At 35.2% G+C, this 25,425-nt stretch overlaps 1 protein-coding gene across 1 annotated transcript; it reads left to right on the top strand.

Moving 5' to 3' along the window:
* Window positions 1–1,297: 1,297 nt before the first annotated feature.
* LOC123819397 (killer cell lectin-like receptor subfamily F member 2) lies at window positions 1,298–24,190 on the top strand. Its single transcript, XM_045839738.1, has 4 exons — window positions 1,298–1,342; window positions 21,585–21,733; window positions 21,988–22,102; window positions 23,939–24,190. Exons 1-4 carry the CDS (start codon window positions 1,306–1,308, stop codon window positions 23,944–23,946), a joined length of 309 nt encoding a protein of 102 aa, XP_045695694.1. The 5' UTR covers window positions 1,298–1,305; the 3' UTR covers window positions 23,947–24,190.
* Window positions 24,191–25,425: the final 1,235 nt, after the last annotated feature.

The raw sequence follows: 25,425 nt of genomic DNA, 5'->3' as shown, positions 1-25,425 counted from the left end.
AACCCAGGGTTCCAGCATGGAGAAATACAGCCTCACAGGAGAGTTTGTTGGAGACACTCACAGGGTCCTAGAATGTATATAAAACCACTCACCTGGGAATCAGCACCAGAAGGGCCCAATTGGCTTGTGGGTAGCTGAGGAAGTTACTGAAAGTTGGACGAGAGCTGAGCAAATGGCACTGTTCCCTCTTGGACCCCTCCCTCACATACAGCTTTACAATGGAGGGACATGGGTTTCCTCACCCTGGGGAATACCTAAGGCTCCACCCCCTATTATCTAACAGTTGTGCCAAGACCCCCCAAAATGGCCCAAATGAAGGAATAGATAAAAGCTCCAGAAAAAGTAAAACTAAGTGATGAAGAGATAGCCAACCTATCAGATACAGGGTTCAAAACACTGGTAATCAGGTTGCTCACAGAAATGGTTGAGTATGGTTGCAAAGTAGGGGAAAAATGAGGGCTATGAAAAGTAAAATAAAGGAAAATGTACAGGGAACCAACAGTGAAGGGAACAAAATCAGAACTCAAATCAACAATTTGGAGCAGAAGGAAGAAAGAAACATTCAATCAGGACAGAATGAAGAAATAAGAATTCAGAAAAATGAGGAGAGGCTAAGCAACCTCTGGAATAACTTTAAACATTTCAACATTTGAATTATAGGGGTGCCAGGAGAATAGGAAGAGAAAGAATTTGAAGACTTATTTGAAAACATAATGAAGGAGAACTTCCCCAATCTGGCAAATGAAATAAACTTCCAGGAAGTCCAAGAAGCTCAGAGAGTCCCAAAGAAGTTGAACCCAAGGAAGCACATGCCAAGGTACATCATAATTACATTACCCAAAATTAAAGAGAAGGAGAGAATCTTAAAAACAGCAAGAGAAAAGGAGTTATCTACAAAGGAGTTCCCATAAGACTGTCAGCTGATTTCTCAAAGGAAACCTTATAGGCAAGAAGGGGCTAGAAAGAAGTATTCAAAGTCATGAAAGGCAAGGACCTACATCCAAAATTGCTCTATCCAGCGAAGCTCTCATTTAGAGTGGAAGGGCAGATAAAGTGCTTCCCAGATAAGGTCAAGTTAAAGGAGTTCATCATCACCAAGCCCTTATTATATGAAATGTTAAAGGGACTTATCAAAGAAGAAGATCACAGCTATGAACAGTAAAATGACAACAAACTCACAACTATCAAGAACTGAGCCTAAAGAACAAAAACAACAACAAATTAAGCAAACAACCAGAATAGGAACAGAATCACAGAAATGGAGATCACATGGAAGGTTATCAGTGGGGAGCAGGAAAGGGAAGAATGGATGAAAAGGCACAGGAAATAAGCAGCATAAATGGTAGGTACAAAATAGACAGGGGAAGGTTAAGAATAGTATGGGGAATGGAGAAACCAAAAAACTTATATATATAACCCATGGACATGAACTAAGGTGGGGGAATGACGGTGGGAGAGGGGCTACAGAGCAGAGGGGAATGAAGGGGGAAAAATGGGATAACTGTAATAGCATAATCAAAATATATTTTAAAAAAAGAAGAAAAGGAAGAAGGCTGATATGTCACCCTACACAATTAAGATATTGAACTTCCCTGGCTGGTGTAGCTCAGTGGATTGAGCGCAGGCTGCGAACCAAAGTGTTCCAGGTTCGATTCCCAGCCAGGGTACATTCCTGGGTTGCAGGCCATAACCCCCAGCAACCGCACATTGATGTTTCTCTCTCTCTCTCCCTCTCCCCCCTCCCCCTCCCTTCCCTCTCTAAAAATAAATAAATAAAATCTTAAAAAAAAAGATATTGAACTTCAACACATTGTTCAAAACTTTTATTTCATTTTAATGGACTCTAATGACTGTGGAACTGGAAATGTACTTAAAAGCACTAGAAAAAAATCTGGGCAGTCTTAATATCTTGAGACCAAACATATTGGTCTCTTAGATATTATGTTCATATATGTTTTTCTAGCTCTTTCCAGATACCACCAGGTAGGTTATTGTTAACTAAATGCAAAAATATAAACTATGGAGTAGAAACTATATTGTACTGAGTTTTGTTGGGTGAGAGGAAAAGCAAATTGTGAATATAAACTTCTTTCTCACAAGATCTCTTAAATGGAAAAAGCTGGAGCTGCCAATCTATGCTGAAGAACATTTAAAAACTCAAAAGTCAAATGATGAGGATGTCAAGTACTAACATGAAATCTAAGCTATAAGGCATAAAATCAGAGTCCAGATTAAGAGCAAAGACTTTACATTTCAAGAGACATGGAGAAAGAGCAGAAAAAGTTTGAGAAAAAGGAGAAAGAAATGTGTCATTATCCACAACATGTATTCAATAGCAGTTGTATACAAAGAGTGTGGTTGCATTTGATTAGCTTAAGAGCAAATAAAAGACTAAGAAAATTATAATTTTCAGGGGTATCATAAATGTATAGGGGAATTTATAATGTTACCTGGTATAGAAAAACAATTTAAAATTAATAAGGGAATAATCAAGGCCAATTGTGAACCATAATGTTGTGATATTAAGTAACTTAGTCATAGTAATTATTGGAGTAAAGAGGAAGATATCCAGCACCTGGCTGGTGGTAAAACAATATAAAAAGAATATCTTGCTTCTGATTCATAATATGTATTAGAAGACAAGACCACCCAGTCTTGAAGCATTCATTGATTTAGAGGAATAATCAGGATGGTAAGTAAAGCATAAGTAGACCATATGGAACAAATGACTGGAAATCATACATGACAAAGGTTATCTGTCATAAGACATGAAAGCAGAAGTCCAATGACTAGAATTGAGAAAAAAATCAGACTATGGTGAAATAAAAACCAACTATTAGTCAATAAACTGCCTCTAATGAACTATTTGTACACAACCATCATGTACCATATAATGACAACTTCTGCATTTTATATGTTCAGTGCAAATGATGAGCTTGCAAATGTGTAACTCAAATTTATACTTAATGTGCCAGAAAATTAAGGGAAAATAGTCTAAGAAAAGGGACAATATTAGTTAATAAAGACCAAAATCTTATAATAGTCTGAAGACATTGCACTCTGAGGTTTTAAAAGAAAAAAAATTAGATATGAAGGTTGAACAACATTCTAGAAATACAAAAATAGTAGTGGAAGAATTTGAAACCAAGAGAGTCCTGGCGCTCTGTCACAAAGTGTGATAGGTGTTGATGTCTATTCTCCATGAACTGCAACAGAAGACTAGACAATTAATGTGATGTCAGTCTATCTAATTCACTACAATTATTACCTTATGTATTCCTTTTAAATAAATTTTGACAAAGGTTATATGCTCTTAATAAAGATACATATTTCTTATAAACTTAACAGAATATATATTTTACAATCATCAGAACAAATTTGTAAATGTTATTGTGTAGTGATAGATTGCACAAAATAATAAAATCTTTATTCAAAAAGCAATTATTTTCCTCTAACATAATCCAGGAAATATTTTTATTTTAGTTATTATTTTCCAGTTTTATTGGGACATAATTTACATACTTAACTATATAAATTTAAGGTGTAAAGAATAATGATTCAAATTGCATATACTGTGGACTAGTTGCCACAATAAATTTAGTTAGTATGCGTCATCTCATGTAGGTCAGGACGTTGGAACGTTTTAAAACAAAAAGAAAAATTTTTCCTTATAATGAGAACCCTTAGGATTTACTCTTTTTTTTAAAAAAAATATTTCTTCTTTTAAATATTTCTTTCCAAATTTCTCTTTAAAGATTTTTTTAAAGATTTTATTTACTTATTTTTAGAGAGGGAAGGGAGGGAGAAAGAGAGAGAGAAACATCAATGTGTGGTTGCTGGGGGTCATGGCCTGCAACCCAGGCATGTACCCTGACTGGGAATCGAACCTGTGACACTTTGGTTCGCAGCCTGCGCTCAATCCACTGAGCTACACTAGCCAGGGCAGGATTTACTCTTTTAACAACTTTATATATTGCATATTATATATCAGTGTTAATAATATTCATCAGGTATGTTACATCTTTAGGGCATATATATCTTATAATAACTGAAAGTTTGTATATTATGCCCACCTTGCTCCAGAAAATATTTTATTATTTTAGTATACGTTACTGATTATACTATTGCAGTTGTCCCATTTTTTCTCCCCTTTATCCCCCTCCATCCTGCACCTGCCTCAATATTAACAATTATTGCCGATAGCTCATTATATAATTTTGGGCACATAACTCAAAGAGAGTTCAACAAATCATATGTCATTGCTGTAACAAAACTTTCTCCCTTCCTATTTCTACATTTCTATTATTTATTTGAACAAGATTTCTCAGTTTCTGTATCCATAAAAATTATGATGGAATTTATGCTGAATTTTATAAATTATAGAAATAAATAACATTAATTGTAACTGTAAAAGTATAATTTAATAAAATGCTTTTTCAGTAAAATAGTATTTTTTACATCTAATAATTATACACCAGCATTTCAATATAATTTTGTTGTTTTGGTTGCTATTGCAGTAGTAAAAGTATAATCAAAACTAACTCTACAAGGTTTTTTGTCATCTAGAATTAAAAATTAACATTAAACAACAATTTAAATGGAAATTTAAAAAAGTTACAGACTTTTCTTCTTCAGCCTGGAATCTGCTATTTATCTAAGGAGCCCTGGTTCTCTTTGTAGAGAATGGTACTTAGAAACCAAGATCTCAGCACTTAGTGAATTTATTGCTTCTAGGGTGTCATTGCTTTTAGATTCTTGGAATACACAGATGCCTTAACCAAAGGATCAAAGTGAATCTTATAAAAAATGGAACAAATTGATATCCTTCTCCCCTGATTTAATGTATTGACAATAATTTCTAAAATGTCAAGTCTAATTTTTCTAGATTTATTATTACAATTTTTAATGTGCAACAAAGTATTCATAATCACAATGAAATGGTGGTATTTATGAAAAATAAAATGTACACTTTTATTGGAAAAAGCCTTTTTTAATTAAATGGATTGGACTTTCAAAATCATAGCATGTACTAATAATTGAATGTTAACTATTATAAAACATTAGAAAAACCAAAATTCAGAGGCATTTTACAAAATAACTGCCATGCACTCTTCAAAAATACTACTCTATTCAAAAACAAAGAAGAAGAGCACAACTATTTTGGATTAAATGAGACTAAAAAGTCATGGCAATTAAATAAAATGATATTGCATAGTAGACCAGGTGACAGTTGGGGTGGGAGTAAAGAATATTTACATATCCTCAGTGTATCTTTCCACAAATTACTTAAGTACAAAAGGAAAAGTCATGAATTTACATAGTAGAGAAACCTGGTAGACATTAACCAAATGAACAAAGCAATGCATGGTCTGGGATTTTCTTTTGCTATAGAGGAAATTAGCAAAATATAATTAAGGTTTGTAGATTAAATAAGAATATTGTACCCACCTTAATCTGATTTTGTAAATTTTCTTCTGATTTTCATAATTGTACTGTGGTTATAAAAGAGAGGGGAGGGGAGAGTGGGATAATGAGGGAAAATAGGTGAAGGTCTATTAAGAACATGTATAAAGGACACATGGACAAAGCCAAATGGGGTAGGTTTGACGGTGGGAGGTGGGGGGGCAGGGGGCTGTGGTGGGGTGAAAATGGAGATAACTGTACTTGAATACCAATTAAAAAAATAAAAATAAATAGAAAACTCAAGCAGTAAATATTTGCCTCTTTTAAAGGAACTATTTGGGAGAAAATAAACCTTATGTCTTCAATTTAACTCTTAGATGACTGAAAAATGAAAATGTGTGCATGAGAATATATATAATTAAAAACAATATAAATGTACATTAATTCCCTACTCTTTTGATATAGGGCCACAGATACTCCTTTTTTATTGGTTTCACCAACTGCAGTTCTACCTCCTTGTTCTGGAATAATCTTATATCTACAAAGTGTTTTCTAAGATAATCAGTTTAAACTTTTTCAAAGAGAATCAGAGGTAAAGACATTTATCAAACAATCTGTAGGTAGGATCTGTCTAGATATTTTAGCCCATCTTATTTGATTCTTATTCACATTTTAACACAGAAATATGTTTTTATTGACTTGTTTTTTCAAAATGCTCCATATTTATAGAAACAATTCATTTAAAAAATTTTTTTATTGTTCAGTCACATCTGTCCTGCCTTTTTCCCCATTGCTCACCCCGACCCTGTGCCCCCGACTCCCACAGTCAATTGCCCCCATTGTCTGTGCCCATGAGTCCTCTATTCCTGTTCCTTCCCTTGCCCCTTCCCTTTCTTTCCCCTGTTATCTCCCTTCCCCCTCCCCTCTGGTCACTGTCAGTTTTTTCTTTATTTTCAAGTCTCTGGTTCTATTTTGCTCATTTGTTTGTTTTGCTGATTAGGTTCCACTTATAGGTGAGATTATATGGTATTTACATTTCACCACCTGGCTTATTTCATTTAGCATAATGCTCTCCAGTTCCATCCATGCTGTTGCTCAGAGTAGGAGCTCCTTCTTTCTTTCTGCTGTATAGTATTCCATTGTGTAAATGTTTCAGTTTTTTGATCCACTCATTTACTGATGGACACTTAAGCTGTTTCCAGTACTTGGCTATTGTAAATAAGGGTGCTATGAACATCAGGGTGCATACATTTCTTTCAGTTGGTGAATCAGGATTCTTAGGGTGTAGTTCCAGCAGTGGGATCACTAGATCGAAAGACAGTTCCATCTTTAGTTTTTTGAGGAAATTCGTACTGTTTTCCACAGTGGCTGCACCAGCCTGCATTCCCACTGACAGTGTACTAGGGTTCCCTCTTCTCCACAACTTCACTTGCACATTTTTTTTTTGGGTTTATTTATGAATGATGGTCATTCTGACCACTGTGAAGCAATATCTTATTGTGGTTTTAATTTACATCTCTCTGATAGCTAGTGATGCTGAACATCCTTTCATATGCCTGGGAAGAATAAACAAATGGAACTTCTTCAATATAAAAAGCTTCTAAAAAAAAAAAGGCTGTGCGCAGCTAAAGAAAACATCAGCAAAATGAAAAGGGAACTAACCCTGTGGGAAAATATATTTGTCAATAATACTCTGGACAAGGATTTGATCTCCAAAATATATAAAGAACTCATACAACTCCACTCCAGAGAGACAAACAATCAAATTAAAAAATGGGCAAAGAATCTGAACAGACACTTCTCCAAGGAGGACATACAGAGTATCTAGATAAATACTTTTGAAAGGAGCTCCCAAAGAATATTACTAGTGATGGTAATTTCAAAATTAAGATGTTTCAAAAAGTGCCGTGCTACAATGCTCTTTCCATCACCCCAAACCAAATGTTAATGCCAATAAATAGCATCGGTTGCTCAATGTACTAGACAGACTGATATGAATTATACTAACTAGGACATCTGACATAACTGATTAAGAAAAGTCATAATTTACTAATTAGTCTACTCAAAAAAAGTGTCAAGTAATTTTCTAATTGCTTAGAATAGATCAGAAAACAAATTTCTTTCCCATTAGAAAGCAAATATTCAGATGTGGCAAGGAGGGAAGGGGAAAGACTGACACCCATAAAGAAAATAAGCCAAATAAATAAGTAAATTATACTGTATGTTGGAAAGTGAAAATTCTGTAGGGAAAAAGAATGTGAACACAGCAGTGGAGATGTAAGCATGACAAATTATTTTTAAAAATAATTATGGGAAGGACTCACTGAGAAGATGAGTTGAGATCGGAAGCAGATGAGAGAATTAACGTTCTAGACAAAGGGAACAGTTAATAGTGACCTCGAGGCAGGACAATGTGTGGTGTGCTTGAGGAACAGCAAGAGGGCCATTATGGGTGGAGATTAATCAGCAGGAAAAGAGTCAAAGTAGAGTCCGAAATGTAAGGAGAGTGGCAGTGGTGGGTGTTGGTTAGTCCCTTATAGACCACCCTAAGTCATTCAGCTTTTACTCTGAGTAAGGTAGGGAGCCTTTGGAGAATTTTCTTTTTAAAAAAATTATTTTACTGTTGTTCAGTTACAGGTGTCTGCATTTACTCTCCCCCACTGCCCCCAACCTCCCAACCCCAGCCAAACTCACCTCTCCCTCTTGCTTCCTCCCCCTCTTAGTTTTGTCCATGTGTCCTTTATAGTTATTCCTGAAAACCCTTTCCCCCTTCCCTCCCTTATCCCCTCCCACCTCCCCTCTGGTACTGTCAGATTGTTCTTAATTTCAATGTCTCTGGTTATATTTTGCTTGCTTGCTTGTTTTGTTAATTAGGTTCCAGTTAAAGGTGAGATTACATGGTATTTGTCCCTCACTGCCTGGCTTATTTCACCTAGCATAATGCTCTCCAGTTCCATCCATGCTGTCACAAAGGGTAGGGGCTCCTTCTTTCTCTCTGCTGCATAGTATTCCATTGTGTAAATGTATCATACTTTTTTGATCCATTCATTTACTGATGGGCACTTAGGTTTCAATAAACAGATGATATAATCTGACTTAAATCTTAAGAGATTTACTCTAGTTATCTTGTTGAAAATAGAAACTTGGGAATGCTAAAGGGAGTTAGGAGGCTGAGGCCGGAGTCTACACGTTGGATGATGATGATTATAACAGACATAAATATACTTCCAAAGTGATGCAAACAGGATGTTCCAAAGAACTGAATATGAGATGTGAGAGAAAGGGAGGAATTAATGATCCCTAACCTTTTGATCAAAAGAACTAAAAATTTGTCGTGTTTCCATAAACATTCCTTTCACATGACAGTGAAAACCTAGACTATATATTGGTAATGGATGGACTTTCCCTATTTACATCTTGTAGTGTCGAAAAATACATAGATTAAGAAAGTTTCACTGAAAGATTTTAGTGACTATTTCAGATTGCCTTTTTTATTTTCTTTATGCTATTGGCAGCGCACAAAGAATTAGAACTGAGCTCAAATCTGAACTAAAATCAGTCCCCAGAAATACTTTATTCAGACTTATAAAACAGTCCATCTTGGCATATTTCCTAAGTGGCTGTTCATACTGATTTTCTAATATTTTCCGGCATCAAAGTCAAATTCTTGACTTAGTGGTCAACATAATGAATGTCATTTGTCTTGATCATAAAAACTGTTAAAAATAATTATAATAATTTACCTTTGTTTAATAAAGTCTCTTTAGCCTCCCCATAACATTGTTCCTTTTTATCAACCGACCTATGGTGGTTACTTCTGGGGTACTTTTTTTCCCATGTATTTGTAAATTGACTTGATTGACAGGTCATGAACCTTGTGAATGAGTTTTTTTTAAATCGGTATTTGCAGATTTTCACTTTCTGTTTCAGTATTCTCTCTATAATATCAGATCTCTGAGGACTAACTTTCCAAGAATAATCATTCACATAGAGCTTTAAAACATAATGAAACTCGTGTATCAGCAATTGCAGTCATGTGTAAGATTCTTCAAACCTTCTTCCCCTCTAATCTAGCTGCATGTCAGAAAACCTGGAAGTAATCAATACCAGTACTCCAGTATCATCCTCATCTATTAATCAAGTCTATGTTCCTCTTTATTCTAGTATCTTTTAACTAGAGTCTCCTCTCTATGTGCACCACCCCTGCTTTAACTCATTTTTAACATCACTATCTTGAACTACTTGTACAGTTAACATGGCACAAATTGCTGATATAAAAGCTGTCTGTAGTTATTTAAACATTCTAGGAATCAAGGAAGCCATCTTTAGGGGCTCATTTGTTTGAAAAAAGACAATTACTTACTCTTTGGTTGTGAAAGCTAAAGACAGCTAAAAGTAGTCAGAAAAGCTCTGGAAATAAAGCAAAACAATTTTCTTCAGTGGGTGCCAAGATTATATTTGGATAAATGATGATGAATTTTTATTACTTTACTTTCTTACTATGGGAGGCCTGGGACCTAGAAGAGAAGTAATATTAGAGACAGCCCTTTGATTTGAGGAGAAACAAGTTCCAGAAATATGGCAGAATGTTGGGAAAACCCTTGTGATGGGCCTGGACTAATGGACACAAGGGTAAGCACTAGCTGATACACAATTTAAAATTTTCTGTTTTGTTTTCCTAATGATTTCTTTACATTTTTATTAAGAACTATTAGCAATAATATTAGGAAGAAGCACGGACAAGAGAACAGAGGTGACTCTAAAAAGGTAGACAGGGTAGTTTGAGAAGTAATCAAGATGGAAACATCCATTGGAGTGTTTCAGAAATTTTAGGCAAAGGGATTGAATTCCTTGCAGGACTACAGGTAAGGCTCAATTAAAGATGTTTAAGCATTAAAACAAATGTTGACTTTAGATGTGTGGAGATTTTGTGCCCACTTGAGATAAATGTTCTGCTTTCAGATTGTTTTTCACTCTCTTTCTGAGTTTTCTAATTTTCAAATACAACCATACTTTTAAAAATTATATTTTATTGGTTAGACTATTACAGTTGTCCTGATTTTTTCCCCTTTGCTCCCCTCCACCCCCCCCACACACACACTAACTCAGGCAATCCACACACCGTTGTTCATGTCCATGGATCATAAGTTCTTTGGCTACTCCATTTCCTATACTGTAATTTTCATCCCCATGGCTATTCTGTAAATAACCATTTGAACTTCTTAATCCCTTATCTCTTCACCCATTCCTCCCTAACTGCCTCCCATCTGGCAACCATCAAAACACTCTCTGTATCCATAATTCTGTCTCTTTATTCTTGTTTGTTTAGTTTGCTTATTAGATTCAATTGTTGATGTATTTGTATTTTTTGCTATTTTATTGTTCATAGTTTTGATCTTCTTTTTCTTAAATAGTTCCCTTTAATATTTCATATAATAATGGTTTGGTGATGATGAACTCCTTTAGTTCATTCTTGTGTGGAAATCTCTTTATCTGCCCTTCAATTCTAAATGATATCTTTGCTAAGTAGAGCAATCTTGGCTTTAGGTCCCTATTTTTGTAACTTTAAATATTTCTTGCCAAACTCTTCTAGCTTGCAAAGTTTCTTTTGAGAAATCAGCTGACAATCTTATGGGAACTCCCCTAAAGGTAACTAACTCCTTTTTTCTTGCTGCTTTTAATATTCTCTCTTTATTTTTAACCTTTGGCATTTTAATTATGATGTGTCTTGGAGTGGGCCTCTGTGCATCCATCTTGTTTGGTACCCTCTGTGCTTCCTGGACTTGCATGTATATATCCTTCACCAAATTAGGGAGGGTTTCTTTCATTATTTTTTCAAATAGCTTTCTAATTTCTTGTTCTTTCTCTTCTTCTGGCAACCCTATGATGTGAATGTTGGACCTCTTGAAGTTGTCCCAGAGGTTGCTTATACTATCCTCACTTTTTTGGATTCTTTTTTCTTCTTGTTCTTATCGTTTTTTGTTTTGTTTTGTTTTGTTTTTGCTTAGTTATGTTCCATATCATTGATTTGTCAGCTTAATCCACTCTGCTGTATTTTTTTCCCCTGTAAATTATTCTTTATTTCAATTAGTGTGTCCTTTGTTTCTGACTGGATTTTTTTCCATTTTTTGTTATTCTATTACAGTTGTCCCAATTTCACCCCTTGCTCTCTTTTACCTATCCCACCCCCTTTGAGGTCCTCACTAAGTTCCTTGAGCATCCTTATAACCAGTGTTTGGAATTCAGCATCTGATAAATCACTTATCTCCATTTCATTTAGCTCTTTTTCTGGAGTTTTGATCTGTTTTTTTCATTTGGGCCACGTTTCCTTGTCTCCTCATTTTGGCAGCCTCCCTGTGTTTGTTTCTATGTATTAGGTAGAGCTGCTTTGACTTCATGTCTTTGTAGTGTGGTCCAAAGTGGTAGGTGTCCTGTAGAGTCCAGTGGCACAGTCTCCCGTATCACCCAGATTGGGTACTTGAGGTGCACCCATTGTGGGCTGAGTATACTCTTCTCTTGTAGTTGAGCCTTGGTTGCTTTTGGCCAATCAATGGGAGGGATTTACTCAGGGCAGTCAGCTACAAGGATTAGCTGCGACCACTTACCACCAATATGCACCCTCTGTGGAGGATCAGCTATGCAGGGGTAGGGTGGTGGTGCTCTGATGTGGTCTGCAGCTGCACTGGGTACACTGGCCCTGGTGTTTCCCAGGTGGTGCAGGCCAAGTTCAGCCCCTACCTATGTTTTGTCTGGGTCCATCCTACCTGAGCTATAAAATAATCTGAGATTACTGCTATTTATGCTGGGCTTGAGATTCCCAGGCAAAGCCTAGCTGTGAATCTAGGGTGGCTGCTGTTAATGCCAGTCTTGGGACTCACTGAGGCTAGCTATTACTTGTTTGTTAGGATTTAGGAAGTTGTAGAGCATGAGCCAAGATAACTGCTCATATGGAAAAGCAGCTTGGGCAGGATGGAATCTCTGGGGATCTCCAAGGTGGGTCAAACAGTGGTATCCAGGTTGATAGAGTCTCAGATATGGCACTAGCTGCTGTCTCTGTTGGGGGAGGGTTTAGAAAATGGACAATGGCCTCCGCCCACCTTGATGCCAGAAACTTCACTTTGTTTTTGTATACAACTGGTGCCTTTCAAGCTGCTACTTCAGTGCTGGAGCTCAGAGGGAGTGAGTCTGAGTAGGTGAGTCCATGTGTGGGCTCTTTAAGAGGAACTGCTTGGGGTTCCAGCAGTTTCTTCCACTGACTCAATCTCTGATGGATTTTGCAGGTAGAAGTTGTGGAGATGTATCTTTCTGGCACTGGGACCCTGGATAGGGGATCTGGTGTGCATTTGGGACTCATTGCTCCCAAGATATCTCTCCTGAATTTTTATCCAACACAGGTGGGTATGGGACCAGCACATGCCACGTCTGCACCCCTCCTACCAGTCTTGATTGATGTGGTTTCTTTAATGCTATAGTTGTCAGGCTTCCATTCAACTCAATTTTTGACAGTTCTGAGTGATGGTTGTTCTATATTTTAACTGTAATTTTGATGTGGTTGTGTGAAGAGGTGAGCCATGTCTGCTATGCTGTCCTTGTGACCAGAAGTAACTCTACTTTTCTATCTAAACTTTTTTATTATATTCACACGACCTTCTATACAAAGCGAAGACACCTTGCTTGTCCTTTCTAACTTCCAAATATAAATTTTCCCACACTTTTAGACAACTTCTATTTTATTCATGCTACTTCCAAATTTCCAAGTGTGTCAACATGCCTCCAAGCCTTCGCACTAGTTATATCTATGACTGAAATATTTCCTCCCTTAACTGCATGACTACTATTTATACAGTGTCAGATTTAGCCCAGGACAGGGCTTTCCTGACCCCCTTTATGTTCAGTTATGATATGCTTATTCATGCTTTCAAAGTATTCATATACACTATAGTCAAAACCTGTGTCACACTGTTGTAGTTGTTGATTTCCTTGTTTATGGTGTTTTGTTCATTTATGAACTTATACCACCTAGCCCAGAGACTAGCATCTACTGGGTGTTCAGTAAATATTGGAATACACAAATAAATTAATCAGTGAGCCAGAGGCTGTTTTAAAAAGATATTCTTTTACTTTTAATATAAAAATAAAATATAGAGTATAGGTCAGTTGTTAATAAACTCAATTTTTGTTTGATAACTTCAGAACTTTTAGTATGTACATATGTGTAAAATAAATATTTGCAGATATTAGTAAAATATGATCATATTATAATATTCTGTATCCTGCTTTTCTCATGTATAAAATAGAATGAATTTTTCAAGTCAGTATATAGAAAGTAACATTATTTTTAACAACTTCATAGTATTCCATTGAATAGATGCTCTAATTTTTTTTTCACGTTTTAAAAAATTGTTCAAGTACAGTTTTCTGCCTTTTTTTCCCACCCCAGCCCAACCTCCCAGGCCTCCCCCACTCCCTCCCACCTCTCCCCCCATTATTGTCCATGTGTCTTCTATAATTGCTCCTGCAAACCCTTCACACTTTTCCCCTAAAATTCTCTCCCCTTGCCCCTCTGGTAACCATCACCCTGCTCTCAATTTCAGTGTCTTTAGTTATATTTTGCTTACTTGTTTGTTTTGTTGATTAGGTTCTTGTTAAAGGTGAGATCATATGGTATTTGTCTTTCACTGCCTGGCTTATTACACTTAGCATAATGCTTTCTAGTTCCATCCACGCTGTCACAAAGGGTAGGAGCTCCTTCTTTCTTTATGCTGCATAGAATTCCATTGTGTAAATGTACCATAGTTTTTGGATCCATTCATTTACTGATGGGCACTTAGGTTGCTTCCAACACTTGGCTATTGTAAATTGTGCTGCTGTGAACACTGGGGTGCACAGGTTCTTTTGGATTGGTGTTTCAGGGTTCTTAGGATATAATCCTAGTAGTGGAATTGCTGGGTCAAAAAGCAGTTCCATTTTTAGTTTCTGAGGAAATTCCATACTGTTTTCCATAGTGGTTGCACCACTCTGCAATCCCACCAACAGTGCACTAGGATTCCCTTTTCTCCACAACCTCTCCAACACTCATTGTTTGTTGCTTTGTTTATGATGGTCATTCTGACTGGTGTGAAGTGGTATCTCATTGTGGTTTTAATTTGTATCTCTCTTATAGCTAGCGATACTGAGCATCTTTTCATATGTCTCTGGACCCTCTGCATGTCCTCCTTGGAGAAGTGTTTGTTCAAGTCCTTTGCCCATTTAATTGGGTTGCTTGTCTTCTTAGAGTGGACTCGTGTGAGTTTTTTGTATATTTGGGAGATTAAACTCTTGTCTGAGGTATCATTGGCAAGTATGTTATCATTGGCAAATATGTTTTCCCATAGTGTTGGTTCTCATTTTATTTTAATACTGTTTTTTGGCTGTGCAGAAGCTTTTTATTTTGATGAGATCCCATTTGTTTATTCTTTCCTTTATGTCCCTTGCTCTAGGGGACATACCAGTAGAAATACTGCTGTAGATGTTCTAAATTTATTGGCAACTTTCTTTTCTTATTGGACACATGCTTTTTTAAAAATTTTCACTATTTTAAATAATTGCATATTTACATTTGCATACCTGTTCACTTGTTTCTTTAGGATCTATGCCTATGAGTAAATTCTTAAGTGCTTTAGACTTAAGGATTTAATTGTAAACACATGGGTGAAGATCTGCGTGGTGAAAATTTTTTTCTCAATTCTAATAACAGATATAAAAGGCTGAGGTTTTTCGGCAAGTAACCAACTGAGTGTGATGTTCCTGGTTTTTGCAAACAGCTGCTTTCAAAAAGGGAAGAACATTTCACTCCTAAAATAATCCATTTATGAAAATATTCATTTTTATGCTGACAAAATATAAGTCAATCTTACACAGAGCTCAGATACCACTTTTAGAATTTAAAGAAAAATAAGTTTGGCTGTTATCTGACATTATTTTTTCTTTATGGAGAGAAAATAAGGAAAGATTCTTTTTACTATAAGTAAGTGTCAATATCTTTAAGCTGAGAACACTAAGGATAAGAATAGATACAAATATTTCAGAAACCCATCAAATTATATTGATCATTTGTACTGGTACCTCCCTAAGGATTTAAGTCTTGCTTGGAGTTCAGATGTTCTCTTTTTTTCCACTTCTTCTTCAGCCTAAATAAAAGATTCTGGACTCTGGGATTTTGTTCTTCCTGAGGGAAAGTCATTGTGTAATTTGTTTTTCTTACTTCAAGGTTTTCTGGAATCTTTTTGAAAAGAGTTCAAAGAGTTTTCTAACTTTGAGGTAGAATATGTTAAATTTTTTTTATTGATGGATTTTTAGGGAGAGAGAGTGAGAAACATCAATTTGTTGTTCCACTTACTTATGCATTCATTGCTTCATTCTTGTATGCACCCTGACCAAAGATCAAGCCCACAACTTTGATATATCCTAATGACGCTATAACCAACTGAGCTACCCAGCCAAGGCAGCATATATTTAAATGGAAAGGAAAATGGGCATAGAGTCAAAACATTACCATTTTGATCCTGGTTTTTCTACATAATGAACGCTGCTGGGTAAGCCACTTAACTTATTTACACCTGAGCAATCTTATTTGTAAGAGGAAGAAATCTTTATTTCACAAGGTAGCTGGCTAGATTAAATGAGGCAGCATATCTGAAAACTTACAACACATTACTGGAGTGAAGAATTGGGTCATCTGCAGTTGTTAGTGGGCAAGACTGGCTTGACTTTCACAAAAGCCTTGATTTCCTTCTCTTTCTTCTTTACAATGTCAGAAAGTTAGTATTTTCTATTTCTCTTTGTCCCGGGAATATGTTTTCCTTCTGTATGTGTAGTATCTGATTTTTAAGTAGCTTTTTCTTATAATTTTTAAAAGATTTAATCTTTTCTATTTTGATACCCATTTTCCAGACCTTATGATTTTGCAGGCTGCAAGAAGATATCTGTATTGTCTGCTTTCTCTTCTTGATATTCTACTCTATAACCCACTCGCACTGCCAATCTTGCTTTCTTGTGCATGTATAGCACCAGCATATGTTGATTAACAAAGGAAAGTGTCCTCTTTCCTGAATTCTTGTCTGATAGTTAAACTAGGTGCTCCACATCTACCTCATAACCTATGTTTCTGTTTTCAATTCTCAAAAAGGCACTTGTTCTGTCCTATGTCCTAAGTGGTCTCTCTTATTAGGTCACCTGCTATTTTCTCCCACTTCAGTCATTCTTGTTTCTTCACTATTTACTGGATCTAATTTTAAAATGACTTACTTTTGTATTCTTCTTTTTGTTTCTTTTAACTTGAAATCATATATGCCTTGATGTAAAATTGATTGAAAGTTGAACTTGTTTGCAACTTGGCCATGAAATAATCCAGACACAAAAAACTAAAGCATCTAATTCAAGAGACACTTTGGAATGCAATATGACCACCATTTGGGAGGGCCTTGGGGAGCAACTAAGATGTTCAGCTCAAATATTTTTCACTTCTTTCATTTTTTTTTACTTATTTATACATATAATTATTGAAAATAGGGTTACCTGACAATATTGAATTGGAATTTGTTTTGAACCCCCAAGTAGAGTACTAATTTAATAGCTTCTCATATTTTTAATGCTCTCATCTGATTTTGTATATAAAGCTCATGACATTGTTTGTAATTGTCAAGTCATAAATTAGAGAGTAAATTCTTTGAGGGCAGGAATCATACTTATTTTCTTCCTTGTACTTATCACAGTTTCTGGCATGCATGAAGTCTCACCAACTAAATTACAGAATGAATTGGCTAATAGATCCATTACATGAAATTTTTCCTCATGGTATTCTCAGACATTATCTTAGATCAAGGCTCAAATGAAAGATTGTATTAAAACTCCTTAAAAATTACTTTATTCATTTTATTCAGTAAACATATTTTCATTTAGTGCTTAAAATTATGTGCCAGGTCAATAAAATTACTGACATATGGAGTGGTTTTTAGCTTTACACTGTGAATTATTTTGTAAAATTAAATTTTGTTTTTGATAATTTATTCTGGGGTTCATATACTACATGCCTACTAATATTTTCTACCCTTTGCAATTTTCCTTGCAGACCTAATGACACAGTTCTACATTCCTCTGTATTTTATTCTAAACTCTTGACTTTTTAGAAACTATGCTTTTTTTTACCTTCTCTGAGAATTTCACATGCTATTAGCAATTTACTTGGTAAAGAAATTTTGTTGGATTATTAACAGATACTAATGATCTCATGTTATTACTCTGTGACATAATATTTGTATTTTTATCTTAAAATCAGCTCAAGGTTTTTTTCCTATAACATTTCCTATTTTAGATATAGTTTTCCCCAAAGTCAAGTTGCTTTCTGCACACCTTTTTTCTGTCCAGAAAAAGTCCAGCCATTGTTATTATAATAACAGTTTGCAAGACATTGATGTAGCCAAGGAGCATGGATTGGAATGCACATGTCCTGAATGAGACTTCACTGTACTAGTCAGTGGGGGTGGTAGATGCCATTGAGTGAGCACGTGTACTCACATTCAAAATGACTGAGCAAGTAGAGCATCAGATTTGCATCAGATCTGCATCAGATTTTGTGTTAAACTTGAACATTTCTTAGCAGAAACAATTTGGATGATTCAGAATGCTTTTGAGGTTGAGGCAATGAATGCAGCACAGAGAAAAGTGTGACACAAGTATTTCAAAGATGATCCAGAATCTGTTGAAAGCGATCCATGTCTCGAAGGCCTGCAACAAGCAGAACACCTAAGAATGTTGAGTGTGAACCAGCTGCAATCAACAAAGCTCAGTGACTTGACAGTGTGAGAACTAGAAGCTGATATGGGGATTCCAAAAACTACTGTGTCGGAGATTTTGATGAAGGATCTTGGCATGAAATGTGTCATGGCAAAATTTGTTCTGTGGCTTCTACTACTAGAGCAGAAGGAACATTGTGCTGAGTTGCTAATGACTTGATTCAAACTGCTACCAATGAACCAGATTTCCTCAAGAAGCTCATAGCTAAAGATGAATCACTGGTCTATGGCTATGATCTCATCCCAATGGAATTTGCCTGGTTCTCCACACCTGAAGAAGGCACAGCAGATTTGCAGCAAGACCAAGACCATGTTAACCATGTTTTTTTTATTGGGAAGGTGTTGTCTACCATAAGTATGCTCCTCAGAAACAAGCAATTAATAAGGAGACTACCTCAATGTTCTTCATTGGTTTAGAGTTTCAACATGACCAAAACAGCTGCAGCTATGGGCAATGGGTGATTGGCAGCTTGATCACAACAACGCACCCACTCATGCATCACATCTTGAGCAAAGTTTTTGGTGAAACATCAAATCACCCACGTGTCTCAGCCCCACTACACACCATATTTGGTGCCCTGTGACTTCTGACTTTTCCCACAACTAATCACCTTTGGAAGGCAGGAGATTTCAAACCAAAGATGAGATTCAGGAGAATACAATGGGGCAGCTGATGATGATTCCAACAAAGGATTTTGCAGAGTGTTTTGAACAGCAGAAGAGACACAGGAAGAACTGTGTGAGGTCCCAGGGTGCCTACTTTGAAGGGGACTGAGGTGTCATTGTTCTGTATACAATGTTTTTGTATCTTGTATCTTATTCAGTAATTGTCTCTATTTTTCTTATTATATAATTGAATACTTCTGAACAGACCTCCTTGTGTCAATTTGGCTAGGCCATGCATGGTACCCAGATATTTGGTCAAACACTAACTAGTCTAGATATTACTGTGAAAGTACTTTTTAGATGAAATTAGCATTTAAACCAGTAGATTTAAGGAGAGCAGATTATCTTCCATAATGTAACTGGGTCTCGTTCAATCAGCTGGAAAGCTTAAGAGAAAAAATACTGAGGTTCCACAAAGGAAGAAGGAATTCAGCCTCTACACTCCAGACTCCAGCTGCAACATCGGCTCTTCCCTGGGTCTCCAGCCTGCCAACCTGCTCTTCATGTGAGCTAATTCCTTGAAATAAATTTCTTTCTCTCTCTGTTCTATTTCCCTAACACACCAAGTAATATAGAATGATGCATTAGTTGGTCAGGAGAAAAACAACTGTATTGGAATTTTAAGTCTGATATTTATCTGTTGTATGACTTTGAGAAAATTATTCAATATGTTATCTAATTTCTCATTTATAAATTGGGGGTGATAGTAACACTTACTTTAGAAGATTTTATTTTATATATTCTTAGATTTTTATTATGAAAACTAGAAGTAAAACTAAGTGTCTTTCAAAGAGTCAAAGCAAAGAAGAACAAATAGAGGACTCATGGATGCTCACAATGGGGGAGATTCACTGTGGGAGTGGAGGGGGGAGGGGTGGGGTGAGCAATAGGGAAAAAGGCCAGACAACTATAACTGACCAACAATATAAAATTGTTAGTACATAATCAGTATTATTTTATTTGTATCTCTTCCATTAACAAACTCCCAAACTAGATTGTATTAAAGCAATTACCAGATATCATGCCATTTAATATTTAAATATTTCAGTACATGAATCTTACAAATAAAGGCTTTTTGTGCTTAATATAATCACAACATCATTATAACTCCTGTGTTAGTTTTCTCTTGATGTGCAACAGATTACCACACATTTACCAGTTTGAACCAAAAGTTATTTAATATTCAACCTCCATGGGTTGAAAGCATGAGCATTGATTAACTAGGTCTCCTGTTCAGGGTCTCATGGCATGTAGTTTAGGTGTTTTCCAGACCACACACATTTCTGGAGCTGAGGTTCTTCCTGTGAACTTATGTTGTTATTGGTACAATTCAGTTACTTGTGGTTGTAGGACTGAGGTCATTGCTTTATTGTTGGCTTTCACCCAGGGCTACTCTAAGCTCCTGCATTTTTCTTGCCATCATGTACTCTCATATAGACTTTGAAGACATGGAAGTTTAATTCTTCAGAGCCAATAGGACTTCTCTCTCTCTTCAAGGAAGGCCCAGTCCCCTTTATAAGGTCTTGTATCTGACTAAGTCATGCCCTCCTGTGATAATATCTCTTTTCATGAACTCAAAATTAACTGACTGGGGACTCTTTTTTTTTGTCTTCAAAATCCCTTCACCTTGCAATATAGTAAAACTTAACCATGGAAGTGACATCCCATAATACTCACAGGCCTGACTCACATTCATGGGGGGAATCATACAGACCATGTACACAAGGGGCAGGAATCGTGGGAGCCATTTTAGAATTCTGTCTACCACAATGCCTAACAAAATTATCAATAACTTCTTAATATTTCTATTATCTAGTCACCATTAATATGGCTTTTTATTTATTTATTTATTTTGATTGGTTAGAATTGGAATCAGAAAGAACACAGTTGTATTCCATTAAAATGTCTCAATGTCTCTTGAATCTCTTAATTATTAGATCCCCTTTACTTTATTTATTTTCTCTTTGCCATTTATTTGTTAGAAAAAAAATGGGTCATGGTTTTGTATAATATCTCATACTCTGGATTTTTTCTGTTTACATTTATATCATGTCATTTAACATGTTCCATTATTTTATGAAGTTATTTTAAAAACTAAATATATGTTAGGTGCTTAGAAACCCACAATAATAGTTATATGTGTTTGTTGTTATTATTATGCAAAACACTTGAGATGAGAATTGATACAAAGTCTGGGCAAATAAAATTTTTTCTCCATCCTTATCTCCATAATATTTCTTCTTATAGAAGATAACATTTGAAACTAAGTTAACTCTATTAGATTTTTGGACAATTGGTGTCCACATTTTGAATCATGGTTTGGTGTTTTAACATCTTACACTGATAATTTGGACTATTTCCAATGCATTTTGCAGCTCCAAACTGTACTTCATTCACCTTCCATCAATACCCACCTAATGGAATCACTTGGTCCAAATGATTCCTTCTCACTAATAATAGTAAATAAATAGCTCCCCTCAAATTTAAATTGTGAGGTATATTTGAGGTTATTTTATACTTTTTAGTTATGTACTTGTACAGTTGAAATTAGGATCCAATTATCCTGAGTCTTTAAATTATGTTTTTGCAAAATTATAACTATTTAGAATTGACAGCTCTTGTCCTGGTACAAAGTATATTAACTTTGTAGAGTTTCATTAACTTTTTCTTGCATTTTTTTAGGAGACAATTATATATGCCAAAATGACTGGCTGCTGAACCAAGGGAAGTGTTACAAGTTTTCAGCTTCTTCTAAAACTTGGAATGAGAGTCAACATGATTGCACAAAGCTCCAGGCACATTTGCCGGTGATTCACACTTTGAAAGAGCTGGTGAGGAATCAAACATGGAATCTAAGTGCTCCAGGAAGAATTGTTAGGTGCAGTTCTAATAAGTGTGGGTAGTTTATAGTCATCGATCTGAACATTCATTAGCCCTAATATAATTACTGTTGTTTATGATAAGAAGCCTATTATTTAGGAAAGAAATAATTATTTACTTCCTTATTAATGCCTGGCACAGTGCCTTACTCTGTAGAAGACATTGGCATGTTTGTGAATAAATGAATGAACTATTCCTTCTGTAGGAATTCATACAGAAAAGTTTACAACCTGGTCAGCCTATTTGGGTTGGACTATACATTATGCCCCCAGGAAAGCAATGGGCGTGGATAAATGAACACCCTTTTGTGGAACAAAAAAGTAAGTAGTTTTTTGAGGGAGAGGAATGTTATAATGATACTATTTATTTTAAAAAAGTATTTTTAATTAAGCTATCTTTTTTTCCCAAGGTTTTTTGTAACCTTTCTTCTATCTTGCCTCTTCTTTTTAAAATTATCTCTCTCCTTTGTTTCTTACCTTTCTTTTTCTTCCCCTATTTTCTTCTTTCTTTCTTTCTTTCTTTCTTTCTTTCTTTCTTTCTTTCTTTCTTTCTTTCTTTCTTTCTTTCTTTCTTTCTTTCTCTCTCTCTCTCTCTCTCTCTCTCTCTCTCTCTCTCTCTCTCTCTCTCTCTCTCTCTCTCTCTCTCTCTCTCTCTCTTTCTTTCTTTCTTTGCTCTTCCTTCTTCCTTAACATTTAATAATGTTGAGAATGGGGTTATAAAGTATTCATTATGGCATTTGGAAATTATTGTCAAAAACCAATTTAAAAAATTTTTAAGCTGACTTGAATCTTATTAAAATAATTTGAAGCAAATATTTTTATATAGTAAGTGCAAAAATATAATTCACTTACAAATAAAAGCACCCAGAATATGTAAAAAAAATACCTTTAGCTGATATCAGGAAGTATGAATTTAAAACTTTGCCCTTACAAAATTCTCTGAAATTTGTTGATATCAATTTGTTTATTTGTATGAAAAGAAGAATGAAACTTTCCTCACAATGTTCTTGTGTGAACAACATAATGTAATAAGTGGAAGAGTGCTTTAACATTCCTAAGTGTGATGTACATTTTTCCATTCTCCTCTGTGCTCTCATTTGCTTTACATGTCACACTATTAGAGCACCTGAGACCTGGCAAGTTAGAGCAAAGGTCATGGTGTGACCATTCATGTCAGTCTGGATATTTATACTTCTATTATCCATTATATTTCATGAATATAAAACAAAAGCATGAAGTACTATTCAATTTTTTTAACCTATTTTGATGGTAGTCTTTGAAAAAATTAATAAGAAATATGTAGGCTCTTTTTTTTTAATTTGGAAACCAAGATATTGTTAGGACAACACATCACTTTTTAAAAGATTTTAATTAATTATTTAACAAAAATGATGGCTACAATAGTGTTTGGTTATATTTTAAACAATAATTTGTAACTAAAACAATAGTTTAAAAATAGATTTCTTATAAAATATTCTGTTCACACATTTTCCTAACCCTATCACACCATAGAAGTTGAACAAGGAAGTTGTCATCTTCACAGTTTTTACTTTAACTTTAAAAAGAAATTCTTTCCTAGATTACTGCTTTGTAATTACCTTTGGTATAAGACATTTTTCACCATGCAGTCTTTACCAAAACTTTCATTTTAACATCTAATTACCCTTTAAAGAAAATTATTTGTGCTGCTATGTGGAAAATTAATATATGGGAAGCAAAGTTGAAACTGAAGTTTAGTTAGAAGACAATGACCAGAGATAAGGGAGAGGTACCAGTAGCATGAGCTAGAAGTGAATGAATATGAGAACTAGCTGGGGATAGAATTCCCAGAACCTGATGATATATGTAAGGCAAGAGTTAAGAGGGAAGGAAAGAGACAGGGATGCTTCTAGTCTTAAAGTTTGAAGCTCTATATTGATGTTACTCAAATAAGAGAGACATTCAGGTAGGTATGAGGGTGGGGAGAGGGCTTGGAGGGCAAGCAAATCAAGAGTGACCAACTACAATCATTGGCAATAATAAAAGCATCCATTTGAAAACATCTGCAACATTTTGGCTGCTGAGGAGTTACCTATACAAGTTTGACTGGAGAAAACTTTAATAAATGCAACTATTATCATAAGATAAATTCTCTAAAGTCTGCCCTTTATTTCCCAGCTTTTTGATAATTGGATCAACTGATAGCATGAGCTGCGCTGTCACAACAGGAAATTGAATGAGTTCTGAAGACTGTGACTCCACATTTTATGACATTTGCCAGATGTTGTCTGAACAATAACAGAAAATCCAGGCAGTTAAATAAGAAAGTGGAAGAAATGTGTATGTATGGATGTTAACATCGACTATTCATTTTTTAGAGGAATATAAATTCATATTTTTAATTCAAATATAAAATTTTCTAATATTTTACAAAGAAATGACTTCAAATGAAAAGTATTATAATTTACTTTTAAATAAGAACACATAATTCCCTATTGTTTGAATGTCTAAAAAATAATTAAATTTAATCTTTTTCTAATCCTGTCTATTCCTTGTGTGTCTTATGCCTTGGTTCTTTTTCTCAGCATTCAACAAGGTAATAGGCCAGGCAAATAGATACAAGTATGCCATTCTTTTTCTTTATGGTGGGCCTTCACCCTAAGTCGATTGTTTTCAATTTTTATCAAAAAGAAATCAAACTTTCAACTGGTAATAAAAGTATTTAAATGTTATAAGCATAAGATGTCTTTTTAAAGTAACATATGACCATGAGGATACAACAGTAAATGGTAGAGACAAAATAGTGTAGGGTTTCAGGAGAGGGACTGACTGATAACTTCTACCTGGGGAAATCAAGCTTCGGTGTCAAGAGCTTTGTCTTGACCCATGGGAAGTAGAGGGGATGAAAGGCTTTGCAGACAGAGGAAGTGGCATGCACAAAGGCACATGTAATTTATTATTTATTCTGCCACAGGTTTGGAAATTTAATCCTAATTAGCTCCCAGAAATGCAGCCAATTTTGTGCTTATTCCCATTGGCAATGGAAGCATTAGTAAGCTGAAAAAATTTGCTCTCACAACAGCCAGTAACTCACTGGCCCAGCAGGGGTTTGGAGGCTTCAGAATTCTTTAAAAATATAATAAAATAATATAGGATTCTGTTTTTAATGTAGTTATGAAATTTATTCTCCTTTAATAAAGTTTATTTTGAATATTATATTAAGAACTGTCCTACTCCCTTAGTTTTCTTTCCTCTCATTTATTCAAAACACATTCATATTTTAAAATAAATGCAGCAGTTTGCAGCTACTATATAAGTAGGGTAGTTATTTAACTTCAAGAAGTTGCATGTAGTTCATTCTAAATCATCCTAGTAATATCCTAGTTATATCCTAGTAACTGTGAATCAAAGAAAAAAAGAGGATGAGTTAGTGTAAATTGCTAAGCAATTAACAACATAACTTGTAACCATGAACCAGTGATAAAAATAAACCTATATTATGAACGAAAATTTAATGCATTCATCTGTAGTATACAATGGTGTCTAAAAATGATCATTTTCAAGTTTTGTCAATTACAACATGATGCACAGATGCAGAATGTCTGTACTTGGTTACATGCTGACATTTGCCAGGATTACTAAGTCATTTGCAGTCACACAAAATG

Source organism: Phyllostomus hastatus, unplaced genomic scaffold (genome assembly GCF_019186645.2).
Source record: "Phyllostomus hastatus isolate PE091 unplaced genomic scaffold, TTU_PhHast_1.1 phas_contig_308, whole genome shotgun sequence".
In the NCBI taxonomy this organism is placed as follows: Eukaryota; Metazoa; Chordata; class Mammalia; order Chiroptera; family Phyllostomidae; genus Phyllostomus; species Phyllostomus hastatus.
This window is presented reverse-complemented; position numbering and strand designations above follow the sequence as displayed.